At 35.5% G+C, this 24929-nt stretch overlaps 1 protein-coding gene across 1 annotated transcript; it reads left to right on the top strand.

Moving 5' to 3' along the window:
* The first annotated feature begins 8104 nt into the window (after positions 1 to 8104).
* On the top strand, positions 8105 to 16300 carry LOC113055291 (vascular endothelial growth factor D-like). The gene is made up of 7 exons (XM_026221474.1): positions 8105 to 8760; positions 12838 to 13036; positions 13158 to 13348; positions 14207 to 14340; positions 14758 to 14861; positions 15066 to 15186; positions 15735 to 16300. The coding sequence occupies exons 1-6, from the start codon at positions 8671 to 8673 to the stop codon at positions 15161 to 15163; spliced, it is 816 nt and encodes a 271-aa protein (XP_026077259.1). The 5' UTR covers positions 8105 to 8670; the 3' UTR covers positions 15164 to 15186; positions 15735 to 16300.
* The last annotated feature ends 8629 nt before the right edge of the window (positions 16301 to 24929 follow it).

Genomic DNA, 24929 nt, shown 5'->3' with positions numbered 1-24929 from the left:
TACATCATCTTGTCTGAATCAGGGAAGAAATATGCACTGATCAATCATCATTTACATGCAAAAACAAGGACATCTACTTTACATCTTCACGTCCCTAAACATGATGCTGAACGAAACAAACTGTAATTGATTGCTTCACAGGTCAGTCAGGTGGCCCGTGGACGGTCATGGGCCAGTGAAAGCTGCTGTGGATTTCAGACCTTATTCCTTCAGACTGATGGTCTGGCTATGCAAGACTAGATTTTTCTGTAACATGGGGCCCAGCCTCAGACTAAAAAGTAAAAAAATCCTAAATTAGCATATCCTCTTTGACTGGGTATTAATGGATCACGAAGGAGGCTTAAAAAATTGAACTTAAACAGAAAGGGGTAGGAAGTAGCATTTATAAAGGTTTATCAAGAATGGAGAAAGAAATAGAATAGAAAGAAAGTGACAATAAGCTGAACTAACAACCCCCTAAACACAGTGACAAATAAGTTGATTTGTCACTGTGTTTAGGGGGTTGCCCTCTAGTGGACATTTATATCTGATTTATTGATGTAGATCCAGAACAGTTCCCAACCTAAGCCTGAACTCTCTCTCTCTCTCTCTCTCTCTCTCTCTCTCTCTCTCTCTCTCTCTCTCTCTCTCTCTCTCTCTCTCTATATATATATATATATATATATATTCAGTCCTGAATAATGGTTTTTAGTATGAAACACAAAGAATATCAGTTAAAAGGACTAAAGAATGACAGAAAAAAGTCTATGACAGAGAAAAAGTCAAGAATATGTTCAGAAAACACAATAAGTTCTTTTCCCATGAAAGTACAGTTCTAAGTGGCAGCTTACTTGAGAGGAATACATTTTCTGAAAGACATATTTAAGTTTATAATGACAGCATTGCTAGCACAGTTCAACAAACAGTTTGGATTATACAGCTTAATTTTATGCAAAGCATCACACAGTACAACACGTCTTCTTTTTATGGAAAGTAATGTGTTATTTTACCTTTTCTCATGTGCCTTGGCCTCAAAAAGAAACACAAATGTCTTGTTTATCTAAAGTCATTTCGGTTTATCAGTGTGATTGATCATTGAAGGTCAAATAGAAATAAATACATTAAGGATATTTGTGTTGTTGAACATGTTTGCATCACGTCTTCAGTTTGCATTTGACTGCTTTTATTCATTTGAAGGAATACTGAATCTGTTTTCGTGAGAAGGAGATGAGTAAGTACATGTTGACATTTAACTTCATGTTCACACAGCACTTACTTACAGAGTTGTCAGTCAATATATGAGAAAACAAAAGTATATGGAATCACTTATTGGAAAAAGTGACAGATATTTTCTTGTAACTTGAAAAATAATGCGTTACTTTACTATTCAAACTAAAGCTAAACATGTGCACTACAAAACGCTACAAAAAGAGACAACCCACCAGTGAGTCTTTGAAAAGGACAACAAACTGGTTTTGGTTTATTTTTCCATGCATGCATCCTATAATTACAGACTGTTTGACACAGAAAATGAGGCCAAATGTCTGTCAAGTCCTCCGCTGCACTTCGAAGTGGTGGATTTTTATGGAAAATGGACATCACTGTTGAAAAGTCAGTTTACTGCTCTGAATACCCCTCACCTCCGATCACACGCTGGTGCACTCTGATCCATCTAATAAGATAATTCAGCAATGCAGAGCATGTGTTGACATTTGCATCTCCATTTTCATAATATGTGTTTTTGAAATTCTATTCTCTTTGAAAAAGTTCAAACCTTGTGTTATTCAACTACTGAAATGTTATCGTAAAATCTCAAAGGAAACTTCAAGTAAATATTTTAGGTCAAAGGGCTTCGGCTGACTAAAAAGTTTGGCAATCCCTGATTACAGCACATTGTTTGTTGTTACTTTGTTGTAAGAAATGCAACAGACGAACAGATGGTCAGACTAAAATATACAAACAAAAATGCAAACCAAAAAATAAACATTACAGTGATGTGGTTTTTCAAAGGGACTAATATTTCCTGCATCTGTGTGCAACCTCAAAAGGCCCTGAAGGACTTTGTGCCGGAGCAAAATCAGGAGGACGAGCTGCACTGTCTACCTGAGAAAATTTACAATCAGGATGAGAACGCATTTTTTAAAGATAATTGCCTGTGAAAGAAGGACACAAATCTTCTTCTTCGATTGTTCCTTATTTTCCTTTTCTGCGGTTGGCAACCCTACTAACAAATGCACCAATGAAAGCTGTTTCTGGGTCCAAATCTCAACTCATTTCACTTGAGAATACGATCTCAACAGCCATTTATGAGCACTGTTCATTCAAATTAACCATTTAAGCTAAACGCTTTCAAACTTATGGTGTACACTACAGTCTCTGTGCTTTTAGCATCCCAAACACACAGTTTTTAAATGTATTTATTTATATTTTCATTGTCTGGCTATGTGGGATTTCGGTATAGAGTTAAAGGGTAGGATTAAACATTTTTTTTGGTAGTATTATATCACATTGTGAGTGTATATTAGTACTGTTTGTTGTTTTCTCGTGGTAACTTTTTGGACCCGGAATCGGTGAGGCGTGACGTCAGACTTAACAAGCAGATATGTTGAATGTAACTTTTAGCACATATGCACATTTAAAGTGTACAGTCTTTGTTTTTTTTTTTGAAAAACAAACAAACAAAAAAACAATAAAAATATTGATGACACATCCTGCACTACTTACAATTTCATCCAATCAGATACACTCTAGTGATAATGGCCCTCCCCCAAAACAATGTGCAACCAAAGTAGCAAATCCTGGTTTGTTGCTGTGATGTAACTAAAGCCAGTGGGTTTTCTTGCTCAGCTTCTTTCTTCTCTTTTCAAGGAGTTCTTGCATATTTCATGTCCAAATACAGGAAAAGGGCGATTTTAACAAAGCCGTCAAGAATTGTCCAGTGAAACACTCCCATCGTTTTTGGCAATTTAAGCACTCAATTTCTGTTCACTCAATGTGAGAGGATGTAAAGTCATTAAAAACACTTTCCTCAAAATGACAGTGTTTTGATCAGAAATGGTCCTGAGAGTATTTTCTGAAACTCGACTAAAGAAAAGCTGTCCAACTCCCTTAGCCTCTGAGTTCATCTCCTTGATTATCTATTTACAACATCCGATGTGCTAATTTGTTTAACCACAGTTTGGCAACGTGTCTGGCATAAACTGTTTCTATGGAAAGTGGGTCTGTGCGGCTGTGGAAATCATTAGGCTTGTTTCCTTAAAGAGTTTGATGTCTACTAATGCCATCTTCACATCTGCGCATATTTAGTCAGGATATATGCAAATTAAAACAAGGGTGTGAGGGATAAATGTCCAGTCTACTCATCGAGTTTGGGCTCTCTTTGTAGGTTCTAGAGTTTTAATTCTTCATATTATGAGCATTATTAGCAGAACTGGACTTACATGTTTATTTAATATGCGGAAATCTAGATTATGACACATAGCATCAAGCCTCTTGGCCTGGAAGAATGCTTTTTTATGGTGCATGACAGGCCTTTACTAGACTATTTTTTGTCAGAATTATGAAACATTACAAAAGGTGCAGTAATATTTATTTTTGAAAGCACAATCCAGGAATTCCGTGTGAGGATGAAACATATCCACATGTAAATATATGCATAGAATTAATGCCACCTTTTTATTTGTTTTATATACAGACTGCAAAAATTATTCGCAATTTAAATTAAAATTATTTAAAATAAAGTTATAATATAATGTATTTACGTTTAATAGGATGTTATATCCATACACTCACACATAGATCAAATGGATTGAGAGTTTTTATACCCATAGGGCACTTCCTGTGTCGTAAAGCTGTCTCACTTTCTCCTGGGTCAGTAAGGGAATGTTTTAATGGGCTATTAATATGTCTAGGCCTCACTACTTTAATTACAGCTCACACCTAACCTCTAGCTACCGGGGCTAAAGCCTAACCATCAAACACTCGGGGACTCCCTGAAAATACCAGTAGCACATAGAAGGGAAAAGCTGCTGAGTGTTTCACCCTATAACTCAAACCATCTAGTGCACAGTGGCTCCCTGAGAGAGGCCTGCTAAACATCAGAACGAGTGGAAATTTCCACTGAGTGAGAATGAAAAAGGAAAAGGTGAAGGAAAAGTGCTCCATTAGGCTTATTAAGCTGTTGTTGTAAAACTGGAGGGTTTCATTTTAACACTGAAATAAAAGCTCATAAAGATCTCTCATGCTCAGCATGCAGATGGCATTAACCAGTGCACAAGGCTCCTGAAACAAGAAGTTAGTCTGTTCATTGGCAAATACTAACAGATAGGTCTACCATTAGGAATAATATAGAATAAAACATAATTTTTGTTTTCTGTCGTGTTAGTGGATGACGGCAGGTCGTGGGGTAATATCTGAGATGCTTGTGTCATATGGACAGATTCATGGCCTTCAGCTTTGGGTGAACTGGAAAAGTGCAGATAAAATGGTGAAGCTTCAGTACCAGGAGCTAAAGAGCAAACGATTCCCAAACCCAGCAAAGATTTATATAATACTGGTCAGAAGTTTGATTAATTCAGATAAAAGTCTATTATGCTCGCCACGGCTCCATTTATTTGATCAAAATACAGTAAAAAGTAACACTGGGAAATATTGTAACAATTTAGAATAACTTTTCTATTTTTATATAGGCCTATTCTTATATATTCTTCTGTATTGCAATTTAATCCAGAGACAGCAAAGCTGAATTTTCAAAGCCAAAATTCCTGCATGATTATCAGGTGATAAAAAACATGCTCCTCATAAATATTCTAAACCACTGAGTGAAAAAAGGAGTCGGTATGTGTCACTCACATCTGTTTATCGTCTGTAATTTCGCAAACATGATCATTTGTTCATCCATTTATCAATACATTAAGACTTACCCAGGCTTCTGTCTGTCTCTTTCCAGGCTGTGATTTACAGGAAATACAAAATAAAGAGTCACGGTGAGCAGCTATAATTGAATGTTTGATATAAACGGCCGACTTCTTTATAAATGTTCCAGCCAATCATAACGTCCGATTTACAATCTGATACTGGAGTCCATCACACTAATTGCTGCTGCAAGGGCATCCTCTGTCCTATCTCTCACACAACAGCAGGAAATTAAGAGCAGGTTTTATTGGAAGTGGTTTTAGTAAAATATCTGAAATGTAAAATGTGGTTATGGAGGTTTTTTCTAGAGCAGAGGGGAGAACGCAGCGTTGAAGTTAAATGTGAGTCAGCCAAAATGTTGGGCTCACTGAAACCAGATATGCACTGGAACTCACACACAATGTTTTTACATCCGTTCGAGCTCATGATTTAAACAGTATTGAACAATTTCTCTTGTTTTTTTGTCTTGTAGCAATAATGAAATCTGGTAAAAATGGATATGTTATGAATAAGGAATATAACTGTTGTTGTCACAGTAGTCTTCTGCTGTAAAACATAATTTTTTCAAGACTATTTCGTGGTATTTACATGCCTTTTCTGTTGCCAGTCAAAGATTTAACCGAGAACTCCGACCATGTACCTCTGCTTTGTGCTGAGGTCAGGTGCAAAGCATGTGAAGCTTTTTCCTGAAGGTAAAAAATGATTATCAGATGCACTTTGAGTTTTCCCTCATGTTAGGTCAAGTTTTCCATTAAATCCACATTTATTTACAGACATTAAATACATGGTTTAAATGGCATTTTCCCTTGTTAAGGCGAAACATTTTGAGTCTTTATTTTCCTAAAATGTGTGACTATAAAACATAACTGGGGAACCTGATGTTTTTAGTGAGGTCTCAGACTGTGGTTCCATTGTACATTAACATAGGATTGATTCATTTAAAATGAGTCACTTTTGACAGTAGTCTCAATGTCTAAAAGTTGCCCAGTTTAGCTTCATTAACCCCTTTTTTTATCATTTATCAACAGCTTTCATCTACACCCGTGCAGGTTCTTTATGCACTGGTGAGTTCAAATGAAGACCATCTAAAAAAAACGATGTCTTCCTCAGGCAAATTCGCTAGCAGATTTCCGTCCTTGAAATCCGAGCAGGTGCTTTATGATTATTATCACTTCCTCTCTCTCTCTCTCTTGGACGTCTGACAGACATTTAAACTATTCTTATGATCTTGTGCCAACGGCAACTCTAAACCCTCACATTGAGAAATGAGATTGCCAAAGCAGTGTTTGATATGTTGATTTATCAGGTTGATTTAGATGATTTCCAGGTTGTAGGACTTACATTCATTAAATACTCCACCTGTGTCTTTAAGGGAGTGCATCTAGTTTTTCCATTGTTCTCTTTAATACAATTAGTATAAAATAGAGCAAATGTTGAGAAGCAGACTTTTTGAAACACTATCATCTGCGTGGGTGGGATACTATGTGGGACCATCTTTGTCCCACAAAGCATATCTCTTGTTGACATTTTTTCCTCATTTAATCTGGTTTGTGGGGTATCTGGTCTTCAACAACCTTGAAGTAGCTTTGTATTGTGAGCCAGGTCTAGTTATGTAAAATGATTGATGGTGTATATCTAGTTTTATAACATCATTTGTGTAGGATTGTGTAATTTATTCTGGTTGTTTGTATTTTCCTCAGGCCCAGACGATGATCTGCAGACAACTGAGCCACACACAGTGGTTTTGCGTCAGAGTGGAAAACAAAGTATTTATTATTCTACTGTTCCTAGGAAGCTATTCTGTTTGTTTTTGTATGAATTTTACTGTTAATTCAGTCTGTTTATTCCCTTTATTATTATTTCCAGGCGGCTGAAGAGTCTCACTTTGTATTAATTTTTGGTGAACCCATTTATGAAACTCCAGTTCAGCATGGTAAGTTATAATGGTTTACTTTTTTTTTTTAAAGAATTGTTGAAAAAAGAGAAGAATTGTTGAAATTGTTTTCAACGTGCACAAATTATTCTCGTACCTTTGTAAAATTATGGTAGAACCATTGATGTCACATGGACCATTTAAACGATTTTTTTACTACGTTCTGTGCCTTGACTGTGGTACTACCCTTGTAAAAATATTTTAATTTATGTTCCGAAGATGAATGAAGAATTTACATGTTTAAAACGACATGAAGGTGCGTAATTAATGAGGGATTTTTTTTTTTTTTTTTTTTTTTTTTTTTGGTGAACTATCCCTTTAAGTGTACAAATATTTAATGTCAAATGTTATTAACATTATTTCTGGTGTATTTCTGAGTGTACAAAGGTAAAACATTACTTCAACTCTATGTAGCCTCTTTCTTTTAAAGACCTTTTATGTGACTCCATTTATTCCTATTTTTATTTTGTATTAGGCTCTGCCGGTTCACATTGTATCTGATTACAACATGATTTTCATTTTATTAAATATCTGTGTCACATACTGTGTTCTTCTACATTAAAGGGATAGTTCCCCAAAAAATTACATTTCTGTCATTAATTACTCATCCTCATGTTGTTCCAAACCTGTAAGACCATCAGCTCTCAGATTTCATCAGAAATATCTTAATTTGTGTTCCAAAGATGAATGAAGGTCTTATGGGTTTGGAAGGACATGAGTGTGTGTAATAAATGACAGAAATTTTGGGTGAACTATCCCTTTAACCCTAACCATTTTAGATCTACATGTGACCACACAATTCATCCACATTTTATAAAAGTGACCATGTTTAGAATCTACACAAACAATAAGGTAATAGATTCTTTTAACTGCTGATAATAGATATTTTTTTAAGCTTTTAAAGTAAAAGCATTCAGATGATCGGATCGAGCTTTTAGAGTGTGGTTGCAGAAGACGGCACTCACAACCCATTATGCTGCATTAAAGCTCCCTTTAATTCTCAACTCGTATTACAAGCTCATTGTTAAATCTGCCTGAGAGTGAAGCACACACACACACACACACACACACAGAACGAGAGAAAGGGCATGCCGGCTTTGCTCCAATCCTTTTTCATCCTGCCACTTTGTTGCATTTAAGTGGAATATTGGCTGGATTCTCTCTCTCTCCTCCATTCATCCCTCCATTCCCCTTCCCTCCTCCTTTTCTTTCTTTCCCTCCTCCTCCTCCTCCTCCTCCTCCTCCCCCTCTTTCACTCCTTGCCCTCTGTAGAGGTCTGGATCACATTTAAAACCACATGTTCCTCTGTGTGAGCAAATGAGTCTGGAAGTCAGCAAGCAGGAAACGTGGTGACAGCAGAGTGGGACCGGAGCACACAGTAACGGGACAGACATGCACGCCTCCCAGACAGCCTTGCACGCACTGGAAGCTGAAGAAGACTGGATGTGAGCCCGTGGCGGATTTTGCAAACATACATTTAGTTAGACACATCCGGATCTGTAGAGACACTGGGCCAAATCTGGCCAGTCCAAGACGGATGACGGCATTAAGAGGTTGTCCTGATCAGAGAGAACCGCAGAAAAGAGGAAAAAACTGAGAAGCACAGAGTAGACCAGCACAGATTGATATCTCTTTCTCCTCCTCTTATTTATTTATTTTTTTTTTTAAAGAGGAGAGCCCATTTGGCTCTGGAAAGCTCGATGTGACAGGTCTTTATTGGTGTGCCTGTGTGGTCCTGTTTGAGAAACCTGCTTCGTGATTTGTGAGCATTTGTTAGTATATACACAGACTGGCCTCTCTTGCTGCTAAATCGCTGGACGGTGCCCTGGAGAGCAAGTAGCAGAATGAAGACACAGAACTGTGCTGGACTTCACATGTTGTTACTCCTGTATGTCAGATTGATGCTGGCCGTGGATACCTACAGACCCCAGAGAGTAAGTATGGCGGACCTCAGCAGACATGAAGAACACCACTTGCAGCCAAAACCTTTAGGACATTTTCTTTGTTCACAGCCAAATTTGAATGGTTTAGTTGAAAATATTTTTTATTTAGTTTTTATAGTTTTATAGTTTCCTTTTTATAGGTTTTCGATTGTTATAATGAGGTATAAGCAAAGTCTGTCCATTTAAAATAACCTTTTTCTTAGTTCTTAAAACATAAAAAATCTAAGAAACCTTTATCCACTAAAGAACCTTTTGTGGAATAGAAAGTTTCCATGGATGTTAAATATTCTTAATGGAACCATAGATGCAATAAAACGACCTTTATTTTAAAAGTTCGCTCACCCTAACGTCAAAACTGTATGATTTTTTCTTCTGAGCAACATAAAAATATTAATTATGAAGAATGTTTTTGTCCATACAATGAAAGCCAGTTGGGTCTAAAAGAAATTTTTCAAAATAATAGTTTTTTATGTTTTTATTTATGTTTGAACTACGTCTTTAATGTGGCTGTTACAAGAGGATTTAACATCATTTTGTGCTGACTCACTGACCACGGACCTGTTGCAAGCTCAGCAGGGCCGGATAGGGCCTTAAAGTGGAAGTGAAGCAATCAGTTAAGTTAACATTATTTAGTAAAGTGGTAAAAGTGATTTCCACTTTGATGAAGAAATATATTACCAATGTGATTAATGTACAGTAAGCATTTAAAAGAAAAAAAAATGATGTTTCGTTATAGCTTTTGGATCAAGGGTGCTGCCATCTTGCAGTACCACTGAGTGTGACATCATGGGGTTGGTTCCCTCCAATGGCCAGTGCAGTAATATACACATTTCTTTACATTTTGAAATAACAAATGTTATTTTAACATACAAATAATTTGGGTTTCACTATGATTTGTTTGAATATTCAACATCAAACTGTCCATATGGTAAGTTTTGATCATTGTCTCCCAAACATTGTTTTCATAATGCCAGGTGCAACATGATGTAAACAGTACAATGTAATTCATTAATTGTTCTCAAACGAGAGTGTGTTCAAAATGTAAAGAACTGCTTACATTACTACACTGGCCATCGGAGCGAACCAACCCTGTGACGTCACACGCCGTGGGTAGTCTACTGCAAGATGGTGGTGTTTTTCCAAAATAATGCAAACTTGACTGACTGCTTCATTTCCCCTTTAAGGTCGCAAAATAGCAAATTCGATAATTTCCCTGTATGTTACTGTGGGAAGTGAGGTTGAAGTTAAAGGACAATGTTCAGAATTGCAGATGGACTATTAATGAGAATTTCCAAAGACAAGCTGTTATCACCATTCATCTCTGTGTGTATATCAATGGTAGGTTATGTAAGAAGGGTTATAGGTTACAAGCAGTGGCGAAATAGCATGATATCCTATTTGTTTTCACAGATACACTCCATAAAGAAGCTGTGTGAGCATATGTGTGGTTGTGGCATGTAGCTTGGTATCTGAGCGCAGCCTGAAGCATTGTAGAATTTAATATATGTTCAACCTCTCAATTTTCTCATCCATCTCATTTCTTCTTCCTGGTTAAGGGCCTCCACTTCATTAATTTTGAACAGTTGTAACTCATACTCTAACTTTCTTTTAAACCCCTCCTCATTCTCTCGCTATTTCTGTTGTTGTTGCATTGCTTGCACTGGTAAGTGAAAGCAGACGGCTCCACCCCAGCATACTGAAGGGATCTCAGAAGATCATGTCACTACACAACAGCAGGATGCTGGACTTCTCTGGTGATGACTTCCATATCGCGTGCCAGCCCTCTCCGTCCCTGTCTCGTCTGTTTTACTTCCCGCCTGTTTTGTGGCTTTCCTGTCTCATATAAAAGCATGATTTGAAGTATTTTGGCCGCTGTTGCTCTTTTTTTAATTTGCACTTTTTGGGACACACCCGGTGTGTAGTAAACATTCAAAACAAAGCCAGTGCTGGTTTTTGTCTGCTTAAATACCTCAATGTTCTCAATAACTCACTTGGAAATTGATCGAAAGGTGGCAGACTTGTTTGCAGACTTTGACAGTTTGTATGTGCACTCCAACTAGTTAAGCAAATCGCATTTGAGTGATCTACTCTACACTTGCTTTTCTGTAATTAAGGGTTAACCTGTGACAGACTAAAGTGCTGACCTGGGGTGCATATCCCAAAAGTATAATTGATCTCAAGTTCAATCCAATAGAGTTCAGAAGAACTGGCACTAAAACTGGCAATGCTTTTGGGAAATGCACTCCAAGCTGGCCAGGATCTATCCTTAGCTGATTAATATAAGTTGGTTAATGTAATAACATAAAATATATATATTTTAGGTTACATTTAAGAAAATGCTAAGAAAATTTGTTTTTAGGATTTATGCACACATGCTAACATTCAATTGTATTAGGTTACAGTATGTAGCCCTAATGCGACTGTACATCATCACCATTATTACTTGGCTACTTACAAAATAAATAAATATGTGGACATGACATATTGCTTTGTTTTGAAATATAATATCTGAACATAATTTCTCACTTTTATTAAAACAGTATAAAATCTGCCTGGCAGCAAGATGAAAGCTGTAACAATATTACAGTAATAATTAAACAATACTGATGTTTTCTTAGGTAATTTTCACTTAAGTTAATAAATGAGTCACAAGATGACATCCGTTGTGTTTGAGTGATTGAGCAAGAAAATCTGCATTGTTACACCAGAGATACTAGAAGTAACCAGATGAGCAGACTGATATTCTCAGAGAATATTTGGAAACATCAGACCGGGAAATGCTACAACTGACCAGTAAAAAACATATAAAGTGTTTGACATTCAGCCAACTATGGTGACCCATACTCAGAATTTGTGCTCTGCATTTAACCCATCCAAAGTGCACACACACAGAGCAGTGGGCAGCCAGTTGTGGTTTTAATGCCTTGCTCAAGGGCACCGGAATCCCACAACCCTAGGGTTAGGAGTCAAACTCTCTAACCACTAGGCCATGACTTCCCCGAATATATTCCTGAGACAGCCATGTAATGCACATCATATTGGCATTATATTGACCATTATTTACTATCAATATTGATATTGGCCACTGAAAGAGTGCCCACTGGAGACTTTATGAAGGTTATTCTTCAGCTGTTACCAGGCACTTACAAGTTATTCAATCCATGCTTTGGAAAACAGCCACGATGTTCTGTTCATGTTGGTGGCACACATCCCAAACTCCAATCCCTGGGATCTGTGTCTTCACTGAGCTTCTAAACAGGTGGTCCATACTGAGCTAATAGAGCATGTGTTCCATTTGTTTACTTCAGAGTGGGCCTCTGCCAGAGGGTGTTCCACGTGTTTGGCTATACAAGCTGGTAAAAAAATTGAACTTTATGACCTGACAACAAGCCTAGACTCAAAACAAAGCACTAGACAAGTTCTAGAGATTCCGGCACTTAGGCCTCACAAAGTCTTACTGTGTGCAACAGTCCAGTCAACAGCTTTGCTTTAAGACTCCATTCACCCACACTGAAGGTTGCAAATTTAATATACCTTTTCAGCAAGTTGTGAGGGAACACTCTGTGGATTATATTGAGGTTGTAAAACGAAGGATCTATGTGAGGTCTGATGCAACACACTGCCTATTCTTTCCCTTGTGTAATACCAATTCTATACATGGCCAAAAAATGCTGAGAAAATCCAACATCATCACTACTTCCCTCTAGTGGATAGAAAGAAAATGCTCCTTTAAATGTGCGCTTAGATTTTTTCCTTTTAAAAAGTTGTAGCCAACCACTAGTAGCTATAAATATATGTGCTCTCACATAACTATATCTATCTTGTAATGTAATGGCTGTTAACTCCTGCTAGTTAGCCTTTTATCATGGCAAGACTTCACATACCTCACAGAAAGCAGGAAGTTTGTATGATGCAAGCCTTTGTAGTGGGTTGTAAAGTTGGGGGTTGTGAAGTTGGGAAAGAAGGTGTTCCTAATTTGTGTAGAATTAGGGCATTCATTTGTTTTGTCCCTTCATTTATCGAACAGTTCTGTTGTTCCATACTTGTTGCTGATTTTTTTCCCCATAGGACATAAACCAGGAGAGGTGGGAACAGGAACTAAGGGAAGCTGGGAGTCTGGATGAGCTTATGATGTTGACCGAATACCCGGACTGGAAGCTGTGGAGATGCAGACTCAAGCTGAAGCACTTCGAATACCCCACTCCGCTTGAGAACCGCAGGTCAACACGCTATGCTGCCACATCATTCAGCCCAGAGATGCTAAAAGGTTGATACCTTCATGCAGACACATCTAGGAACATGTGCTGTCTAAGTACACAGATGTGTGTACCTAAAAAGTACCTAAGAAGTATACCTAAAAAGTACCTAAATGTTTTTTTCCCCCGCAGATATTGATGACGAATGGCAGAAAACACAGTGTATGCCCAGAGAGACGTGTCTAGATGTGGCTAAAGAGCTGGGCACCAGTACGGCTGTGTTCTTTAAGCCCCCGTGTGTCTCTGTCTTCAGGTGTGGCGGCTGCTGCAACAAAGAGGGAGTTACCTGCCGTAATACAAGCGTGACTTATATCAATAAAACTGTGAGCACTACTCATTGCATTGCGTGGGTATTACAAAAAAAAAAACAAGTCCAATACAATTTGTTTCTACTTGCTCATTTATATAAAAATGATGTGCAATTCATTCAATATATAATTAAACAAATTCTAGTCTTAAAGGGATAGTTCACCATGAAATATTAAAATATAATTTACTTATTTACCCTCATAAATGACACTTTTGAAGCCAGCTTTAAAGCCTTGGTTCATGTTGATTATAATCAATTGGAAAAGTGCCACCAGTGTCATTCTTTACAATTTCTCATTAGGGTGAGCAAACAATGACAGAATTATTATTTTTGGCTAAACTCTCCCTTTAATGTGTTTATGTATACATACTGTTACATTTGACCTAGGGCTGCACAATTAATCAAGTTTCTAATCGCGATTACAATTATGGATGCCATAATTACATAATCCTTCAAAGCAGCATTTAATCATTCAAAGTCCACTTATGTTGTTCTGCATGCTTAAGATTTGTTTTCTTAAGTTTTTTTTTTATTATTATTGTGTTTTAATTTTAGTTTTAGTATAACATTATAATACCATGCATATTTAAACTTTTTTCCATTGTTAAAAAAAGAAACCAATCCAATTTATAGTTGACATTTGAGGCTTAATACTATGGAAAAGTAATAAATGTTAATTGTTAATTTTCATGTAAATGGCATGGCATGCAGTTGCTTCAAACAAAGGTGTTAACATTATCAATTTAATTGTAATTAATAATTGCAATTACACTTACAAGGGAATAATCAACAATTACGTCAATTGACAATTTTTGTCATAATCGTGCAGCCCTAATTTGACTGTTTCTAAAAGTCGTCCTTTTCTTCCCAGGTTTTGAGTGTGAGTCTGGCTCCGTATAAATCTGGACCGGAGCCTGTGCTGGTGAAAATTGCCAATCACACTGAGTGCACGTGCCAGGAACATACGCTGATTCGCAGACATGTTCGTGAGAAGCACAAGAAGAGGTTAGTAAAATAAATAGGTTAGTGTGAAAACTTGGTGCAACCTTGACATCAATTATTAGATATACAATGTAATATTCACGAACAGCTGATGGTTCTCCAGTTAATAGTTTTAGAAAATGCCAGCTTGATTACAAACAGAGCTGAATAAAGCTATCAATGAAGCAATCAGTATTCCTCTGCTCTAACACTGAGTGCAGTGCATTTTGACTAAAATTGGCTGGGTATTTCTTGTGGTTCATCGCTCCGCAAAATATATTAGACCCAACCGTTGTTTTTCCAGTGCCATGCTGTGATATCCACTGTTGATACAACAATGTTGCTCTTGGAGAAATTACAGACTGAGCATTGCTGAGTGGCAGCCATATGTAGGAGTTTGAGTGTTCGTTGGCATAATAATATGTTTGTACGTGTATGCAGTTGCTCTCCTACACGTAAGCCAGAAGACAAGAGGCTATGCAACAGAGGTTTAATATGGGACTGGATGGCGGAGCGATGTGTGACGTACCCCTCCAGTAAACAAGGTCAGTGGGTAATTTATTTCAGCTCACGTATTGCCACTTCCTGTTCTGGCCTAATGCACTGATGCCTTGTTTACATTGTATTTATGATAATTACTATTTTGCATGAATGTTCATTCAGAATAGATCCATCAAGGTGCACACAAAACAACACGATTTATATTTTTTGCACAGTTATTGCATCTGCAGCATTTTTTTTTTAACTAGATCATCCGTCTACAGTCAGGGAGGAGGACTGTGAGATTGATGTAGAGCGATGTGAATGTATTCCAAAAGTACGGACACACAGATTACACCATACGTGAAACAATTCAACAAATCTTCTGAGGTTGGAACATTTTTCATATTCCTTTCACACTGTTGGATAGAAAAATGTGAGGACATAATATTTTCTGTGTTTTTGTTTTTTTTTCTTCTATCGCAGAGGACTTCAGAAATAATTTTAGGCCTACTGTAATATTGTTGAGGTTTTCGTTTTGCTGTTTTACATTATATACAGATACAATTATAAAACAATTTCAGAGCAAATCAATGTTTCACATCCATTTATTTAAGCATGTATTTATTTATTTAGCTGCGTAATATGCCACTCCATGTCAGGGTCTGATCACCCTTTCAAGATTTATTATGTGATAATGCCTGACTTCTTGTAAATTAATGAGCGAATAAGATTTGAATGTTATCCAGATTCATGCTGAATATTAAATTATGGAGGCCTGTTTGAGCTACTTCCCATCTGAACAATGACACTTTCATTCATATATATATATATATATATATATATATATATATATATATATATATATATATATATATATATATATTATATTATATTATATTTTTTTATAATTTTTTTATTTATTTATTTTTTTACAGCTGCAAGAGAGAAAACAATAATGAACACAACGCCCTGACAATCTCCTGGATTTGCCAAGTGCTGAGGCTGCAAAACACCATTTAATTTATTTATCTCTCTATTTATATCAAATAAAAATACTTTTATTAACATTTATTCTCACATCTCATCAGTAACATGGCAGCGTCCTAAATATAAAAACAACGCTGCTTTTCCTGTCTGAACACATGAAAAATGATATCTGAGTAAATGTCTCTTTTGCACTGAAGACAACGTTTTACCCTGAAGAATGTCTGTGGAATTTCTTATATATAGTTTATATTTTAAACAGGTATATATTTAAGGATAAATTATAATTTGTCAAATTAGTCCCTATTGGGCTAATATGGATTCCATCCACGTCATGTTTCCATGGCACAAGAGGACTACAGTACATGTGGGATGGTGTGCAGAATACTTCATTACTTGACATTCTTTGAGAAAATGCCCAGGCCTCTGTTTTAGATGATGTTTTCACCACTGAGCATGCTGCCCATGATGAAAAAAAATTATGTACTGTAGATGAAAGCTGTTCAAATAATAATAATAAAAAGGTTAATTTAATATGCCTTTGATTGTGATATTTTCAAGGACTACAAAATCCATTTTAATGTAGCGTATGAAAGCTTCACATATTTTAAAAGAGGAAACATTGAGTTCTTGGTATGTTGCAAAGACATTTCATAATTTATGTCAAAGAATGGTTTCCTGTATAAGGCTGTGTAAGCCCATAAAACCATATCAGAGTGTTCTTTCAACTCACTTTTCTTTTTTTTTTTTTACTGTGTTCCTGTAGCTTAATTGGTAGAGCACTTCGCTATTAAGTGCAAGGTTGGGGGTTAGATTCCCCGGGAACACATGATAGGTAAAAATTGATAGCCTGAATGCACTGTAAGTAGCTCTGGATAAAAGTTTCTGCTAAATGAATACATTTAATTTAATTAAAAAAAAAAAGCAATATACAAAGTAATATGCTGATATTTAATATGCTAATTATTAGATTAATATATGCCTAAATTATATTTAGTTCAATGTTGGTTTGTCTTTTTTCTTTTTTACATCTTGTTTACTTATTGTTTCAAATTCTTAGTAGCTTGCCTGAGAAGATTCAATCTCCCCAGCCCTGATTATACAGTATATCAAAAGTCTGAGTAGAGATGCTGTGAAATTGTGCATTTGTGAACAAAAACTTTTTGCACAGAATGGGAGTCGTTTCCTGAAATGAACTACTTTCCACATATATTGCACTGAAAAGACAACCTGCCACTCCTGACATTTTCACTTGGGCACCTATTCACCTCCCTAAGCTCATTCTTGACAGTTTGGACATCCTCTTGCTCCAGGTTGTGACTCTTGCACATGCTCTCTGTCCAGTACTGTTGAAGGTCACAGTCGCTGCCCCCTGGTGTGTTAAATGCCTGGGAGTCTTCCAAAATATCTTGACCTTTATGGATCACTTTGTAGCTAAAGCGCAATCCAGCCTCTTCACATACCCCTATATATACACTTTCTATATATATATATATATATATATATATATATATATATATATATATATATATATATATATATATATATATATATATATATATATATACAGCACTTTCTGCAATCATAATGCACTAAGCCTCTTGTTCTGTTCATCTCATCAATTAGGGACTTTCTGACCATCCATCAATATGCCCCTAAATCAATCATGGGAAATTCCCTAAATTCTAGGGAGTCCCCAATACTTCCAAATTAACTCATTTTTCAGGCCGCATGCAGGCAACAGACAGCATCTAAGCACTCTTCACACGCAAAGCACTTCAGACACCTTTTTTATTGTTTAAATTTTCCCTGAGGTCTGCTCATACAATTAGTTAAGCATTTTGGTTGCATCATTTTGTTTATTACAATTTTCTCTGACAATTTCTTGTTGCTGTGCCTTTAAGACTTCATGTACCCTTTTGTTTTGAACTGTGACATCATTCAAAAGCAGATGCAAAATGCTGCACACACTCTGCACACTGAAAATTGTTCATCAGTTTATCTGAAAGTTCTGAAATTTACAATATCTGTTTATTTAAAATATCTGTTTACAACAAAGAATGGATAAAGGAAAATGTATCTCTTTCAACCCATAGATATCTTTTAACTTGATCTTTATTTTGAAAGGTGAAAATCATACAAGACGATGGGGAAATTAAGTTAATTTATTAGATAATAATTTTATTTATTTATAAATTTTTGCTGGTTTCTTAACACTATTTAAATGAATATAATCAAGTTTATTTGTTACAACTGGATTGATCCTATTGGTGGCAGAATTGCTGCAGTAAATGCTATTGTTTGTCTTGTGTTTTTAATCAAGCGTTTGACTAAACCTCAAAAATAAAAGCCCAACACTTTCTGACAGCTAAAATGAAATTGATTTTGTAATCATTTATGCTGTCAGACTGTCAAAAGAAATGGATTCATTTTTGGCTATTAGCTCCTTCAAGTTACTGGATTTGAGAACACAATTTTAGAATACAACAGCCAAGAAACCTCAAGCTGTTCAGTAAAAACCCTTTTGACATCAGACTGACCTTCTCTTTTTTTTCTGATGGTCTTTGAGATCATGCTTCCCATAGAGATTCAATTTCATTTTACAGATCTGAAGCCCCAGTGCCGGCACTTCCATAAGATGTTCTCCAACATATTCACAATGAGACAATGCTTGTTGGCATGCGGATGGGCAGCATGTGACCTCGTATCTACATGAAAGAGTTCCAGGGCACAGAAGTGCAAGCCCCAACAAACTTTAGAATGTCTTGTGGCTGTTTATGTCTGCGTTCCTACATCAAACTGAAATATCAGTGTCCTGAACCTGTCTGAACTCTGTGTGCTTTCTAAGTTATAAGATTATGATTTATAATAAGCTCTGATCTTGTTTAGATATTTCTGTCTGGCTCTGATCTCATTTTCTTTTTGGTCCCAGAGGGGAGTTCAAAAATGTACAGTGCAGTAAAGTTCATAAGGACAAGGAAACACATAATGTGTTTTCATCAATTTATAAACAAATGCTTTTAATTTTGGTGACTAAATGTCTTAAATTGCATTAAACTATTTTTGATTAATATTTGTGACATTATCAAAGATGCTTATGTTTAGTCAGTGTAACATATAACTACTTCTTTCTTTCCTGGCCTCAATTTACATCTCTGACTTTGATATGTACATTCTTGAAAGGAGATGGTATGATGAGTGTAATGTATTTTAACCCACATAAAAAAAAATAACAAAAAATACAAGGGAAGACAGATGGCAAATGCTGAAACTAATTTATCTGTTGCTTTTTGCACGAGTGGAAAGAATCTGAATTTTCCAGTGTTTATGAAAGATAAGGTGGATCATACAGTGTCTGCTGTCTTAACTTTCATTAGTGTGTGTTTTTAATATTTCCAGATTAAGAAGGTTTATATTAGCTATGCTGATACCTCTGAACCAATACACAGTGTTTGATCTTTGGCAAATGCCATAAGAGCATGGTAATCACATGCAACCCCTTTCATGCCGACAACCTACAGTAATATACTTTCAGGGACCAGCAATATGTTTCAGAAAAATGTTAAATAAAAATAAACAAGTTGTTTTCTATCCACTGGATCACTGAAGTTTCCATATAAACAACATACAGGCCTGTTTCACATACTGTATGCCATATTAACTGCTTCAAACATGATTAACATTAAAGGCTCCAAAAATAGCATGTCAATAGCAATAGTTCTCTGATTATATTATTAGTTTAACACATTAAAATAATTATTGGTCATTAATATAGCATCGAGTATCCCCCCACTTTTTGAGCCTATACTTCTTACTTCCCACTTCTTGTGGCTGTCATTTTTATGCTTTGGCTCTTTCAGAAACCAGAGGTATTTTCTTTGAATGTGTATAGTAATTACTTTGTGACCATCAAAAAAAGTAAGATCAATATAGTATGAATGTGTGTAGCATGAATGTGATTTCATTCCACTGTATGTCCTCACATGTAGCAGAATGACAATAAAGCTCAACTTGACTTGAACTTGCAAGTAGACTACTACATTCACCATGTTGTCATTTTTTGTGACTAATTTTCACATCCTGGTTGATGCATGCGGGTGGACAGCTAATGTGTGTGCACTGTCATTAAGTGTTATTTCTGTCATCTGTATTGTGTTAATGTGCACAAGAGCAATGCATAGAATCAAATGATCCATTTTTGTCATTTCCTTTAATTGCATAGGAAGCCACTGCAGATTTCCTTTAGGTCTTTTTATAGGATTTTTTTTTTTTAATGTACCTGTAATTTTCTTTGAGGGAGAGTGCAATTAATACAGGGTTCTTTCTCAGAATCCAATAATGCATGCTGGGAAACACGTTGTATAAAGCACAAAGGGGTGCTTTTCAAGAAATACACGTATACGTCCACAAATCTTTCTTGGTCGTTTGTTCACAGCAATCTGCACTTGCTGACACTTTTGTAGGCTTTCAAGTGCGTCTGATTATTTGATTATTTAAATGTTTTATGGATTGAAACATGATCTACTGAATGTATAATCACTGGGTTGACATGCATTTCATTAGTTTACATGATTGTGTGCTGGTTTCTTAAAAGGATAGGTCACTCTTAAGGTTAACAAAACTTAAGTTGAATCTCCTGTTTCTTTTTTTTATAAAATGAAAGTGCAATGTGAACTGAGGCTGTAAAGCTCCACAACTGCCAAACAACACTATAAAATTTTCATAAATGTGGGCTATATGACTCGTGTACTGCATTCCAAGTATATTATATTCGTTCTGTGTTCCCCTTCAATCAATAGTCTACACACAAAGCAGTGAACAGGTTTCCAAACTTGTTGATTTCTTTGGTTTCTTTTTTTCACTACCAGGTTTCTGTCATTTTTTGAGGACTTTCTGATTGAAAACATGGGCAGCCCAGTCAAGCCTTTAATTTCAGATGGCGTGGTGTCAAGAAACAACAACCATGTACTTCAGAGTTGTCAGTCAGTCTTAGAGGAAAGAACCAAAATCAAACTGGGCAAATGTTCAGTCATCTGAAGCCCTGCATATTGGGCTGAAATTTTCCATCTCCCTCATCCAGACACTTCTGCGTTTAATCCATGCCACTGCACAGACCTTCTCAAAACCGGTTTCAGTTTTGCTGATGTAACCTCCCAAACATAAATCATTTTTATTCAAGTCAAGCATGGTCAAATTTCAAGGAAGAGAATGTCAAAATGAATGTCACCTTCCCATTTTCTACATAATATTCATTCATGATTTAGTGTATATTACGCATGCTTTGTAAACACTTATGTTGGTGGAAAAATTAACAAACTTTATACAGAAGATATATAGTTAAATAATTTAAATCAAATACATATTTCATGTTCACATATTTATTTGTTAAGTAATCGTGTAATAATCTGAACAAAGTACAGTCTGACAGTCATCATCTGATGTTACTGTTCCTTACTTAGACCTATGGAAAAAGAAAAACAAGGAACTGAAACTAAGCTTTTCGTGACTCACAAAGTGTGAAGTAGATATTAATATGCTTCTTAAAAGAGCTTTGTGCATATGTCTACATTTCCTCAAGCTAAATTAAGATTTCAGGAGAAATCCCACAAAGCCTGTCAGAGAAATAGTTTTAATAAAAGAAATCTCTACCTAACTCATTACAAAAAAAGAGCGCAGGGTACTAAACTCATTTCCTACTTTTTACAAGTTCGGTGGCTTCCATTGGGGAAGAAGTCTAAAAAATTGGTGACCTTTTTTTTTTCTTTCATCACAAGATATCAGAACAGAGAAAGTACAATGTGAATAATAGCTCATCATCTGCAGGAAGCAAAATTCAAGCATTTATGGGTCCAGTCACAAGAACATGAAAATTATGTTATTTCAGCAGAATCTGTACTCAGGAAAATACCAGGAATTGAGTTTATTTTAATGCACTTCCAGTCTTTTCATTGAGTACACATAATGCAGGGTCGAGACTATAAGCACTTGCTTTTACCTTTTTACTGGCCAAATTGCGTAGAATGTATTTTTCAACCAAACAGCTCACTTTTAACATCTCATAAATCGATCTTGAATAAGTATGTGCATCACACACACACACACACACACACACACACACACACACTGAGACTGCTTTTTTTTATTTTTATATGTGGTATATATATATACATTCGATGGTTTGAAAATTTAAGGTATATACTGTATGATACTATAAAATGTTTTAATGTATATTTTATAAAATTAAGACTACTTATATATGTTTTCTTATTTTAACTTTTTTCACCTTAAAATAAAGTCTTAAGCCTTAATAAAGCCAATAATCTATGAACAACACCATGTTCATTCAATACTTAAGTTCATTCTAATGAACTGATTTGATGCTTGTGAAGCCTTTTATAAGCACAGCTGTGTTATGTTGGTGGAATGGTTGTTCTGCCTAATGATGCAGAAATTTTCAATACAGTGTTTTTGTGTGTAATTACTGAACTGCATTCCTTCATTTTAAACGGACAGATACATTTTTATTTTACATTTTGAAATAATAATTTGTAATATAGTATAAACCAACTAATATAATCAACTAAATACTAGCACCTACCTTTTCTTTTCTTGTCTATCATATTCTTGAAAAAAAAAAAAGGCTACGTGTTCTGTGCAAGACTTACTGAGACTTGTCACGGCAATACTGTCGTTGTTCTCTCGTTGGTCTGATTGCTTTTATTGTTCTCATTTGTAAGTCACTTTGGATAAAAGTGTCTGCTTAATGATTAAATGTTAAATGTAATGTAATGAAATAAATGTCTTTAATGTAATTTTTGGTCAGCTGAATTAATCTCTGGTAAAACTCCAATGTGATGTGACGTGTGAACAACATTGCATTAATTTGTGGTGTATGGTGTTCTGTATGGTTGAACACATAAAATGAATAAATATTGCATTTTAAAGAAAATGAATGCATAGTTTTTTTCTGTATAACATGGCTTTTTACGTAATATTGTTTTTAAAGCAAAACAATCCACAGTCATACAGTCCTGTAGTTCAGGAAATGTTTTCAGTGGTTTTACCTAATTAAAGCGATAGAATCAGAGGACAGAAGCTTGTGAAAATAACTGTTAAAAGATCAAAGGCTATAGCTTGTTTTTGCAAGGTTTTAGTCAAGAAATTGACAGATTACCAAAACAACAGAATAATGAAATGAATAATCTGGAGTCTTGTACAACTTGACACAAAACAGTTTTACACCGGCTGAAAGCTATAATCTGTTTATTTTAGATTTATTTCCTAAAAATCTGAATACATATATATATATAAGCATACTATGTTGTTATGTAGAGTCATACCCATAGTTTAAGTCAAATGTTGTGGTCTTCATTCACTTATGTTTTTTATGAAGTGCTTGCCAAACTGCTTTGATCAATTTCCCGCAATACCCTGATATTGATGATGAGGTATTTACAGGAAGTGCACAGCCCATTGCACATGCCCAGAGGAGATTGATGAAAAGATACTCTCCATTACAGAACAAAAATAGACCCACATCTATAGCATTCCTGTTGGTGAAGTCAGTTTGATTCAGTCATATGAAATAATATATTCGACTTGAATAAAGAGAGTTCATTTGAATGATACCATGAAGTACCACATGTTGTGTATGGTTTGATGAAAACATTGTTTAATGTTAGCTCAGTCCAAATTGCCCATCTTGGATGTTGCATAATGTTATAAAAGAATATAAAATGTTTAAATAGACATGTTCAAACATAATAGACTTGCCGTTAAATTGGTTTGACTTGGCATCTGAAGCAGTGTGGAACACACAAAGACAGGTCCGAACGCAAACCCGACAGAAAATATCTTAATGTTTGGCATTCTCAGCTGATCTGTGGTGTCTATATTGTCAGGATGGTGTAAGCCAAAAATGATCTTTACCAAATCGGTGTTAACCTCAATAAAGTAAGTGCAGAGGGCCAGGAGAGATGTGCATAAGGAAACACTCACTGATCCACATTGACAAGTCAAAAGCCATATCAGGGGAAATGTTAAAAACTGAGTTTTTCCAAAACCCAAAGCACTTTTAGGTTTGACCGCAACTTGCATTGTTCACTAACCAGCAGCACTAACACAGCATCAATCTGAATCAATACAACCACTCATGGTTCAATCATCATGTTTCCTGCTAATCACAATTCACTTACCACAATATATCACAATAAACACATACTTAAACAGATCCATTTTTGGTCATTCTTTACAAAAAAAATTATAATTATAAATAAATTAACTAATTAATTAATTAGGCCCTTTATCCTGAAACAGTGACACATTTTTATTTTTGCAATTGTTTTTGGTGTAAACAATCCACATTCTGAAAATTTAGGCTGCAGAAAAGATAATCCATATATTCATAACTGATGTATTTTTCTCTTCTTATTAAAATAAGATAAAAATAAAAATAATTAGCATTTTTCTTAACTATACCTTTATGTGTGCTGGCTTCACTGCCAATAATGAGCAGTTACATGTTTACAGTATTTTTAATAATTAATATACTGTTATATAAATTGTATTCATATTTTGAATTATTTTTATGTTTTCCGCATCCAGTTTCATTTGAAATGTAAAGTTTGTCATTTTATTAGTTTTATTTATTTTTTATTTGCCTTTGTCAGCAAAGCTCCTTTTCTATGTGTATAAATATATATGATTTCATTTAATGTTTAGTTAAAGCCTCAAGTAACAAACATTTTGTTATGGTTTTAGTTTCAGTTAACTATAATAACCCAAATTTAATGAAAAATATAGTCATAAAAAAAGAAAACGGTAGCGGGGTGAATGCAAACAAATAAAGGCTTTAACTGCTGCCAAATGGTGAAACATTTAATAACAAATTGATTATTTGACAGCAGAGGAAGAAACAGTGGGGAAACAACTCATGTTTTCCAGAAGCTTTCTTAAAAGGTCCGGCTGACCTCAATAGAAGTTTTTGCTCCCATACATCTATTTTTACTCGATCTATTCTCCTCAAATACCGCAGGGGATAGATATGGCTCTGTTATATATCTCTAAAGAAAAAACTTGGTGAGAAAATACTGATTAACAAATTGAAGAATAAATAAATAATCCACATAAATTTTCTGTTTGTTAAT

Source organism: Carassius auratus, chromosome 36, assembly GCF_003368295.1.
Source record: "Carassius auratus strain Wakin chromosome 36, ASM336829v1, whole genome shotgun sequence".
Lineage (NCBI taxonomy): Eukaryota > Metazoa > Chordata > Actinopteri > Cypriniformes > Cyprinidae > Carassius > Carassius auratus.
The sequence above is the reverse complement of the archived record's forward strand: the minus strand, read 5'-3'. Positions and strand labels throughout refer to the sequence as shown.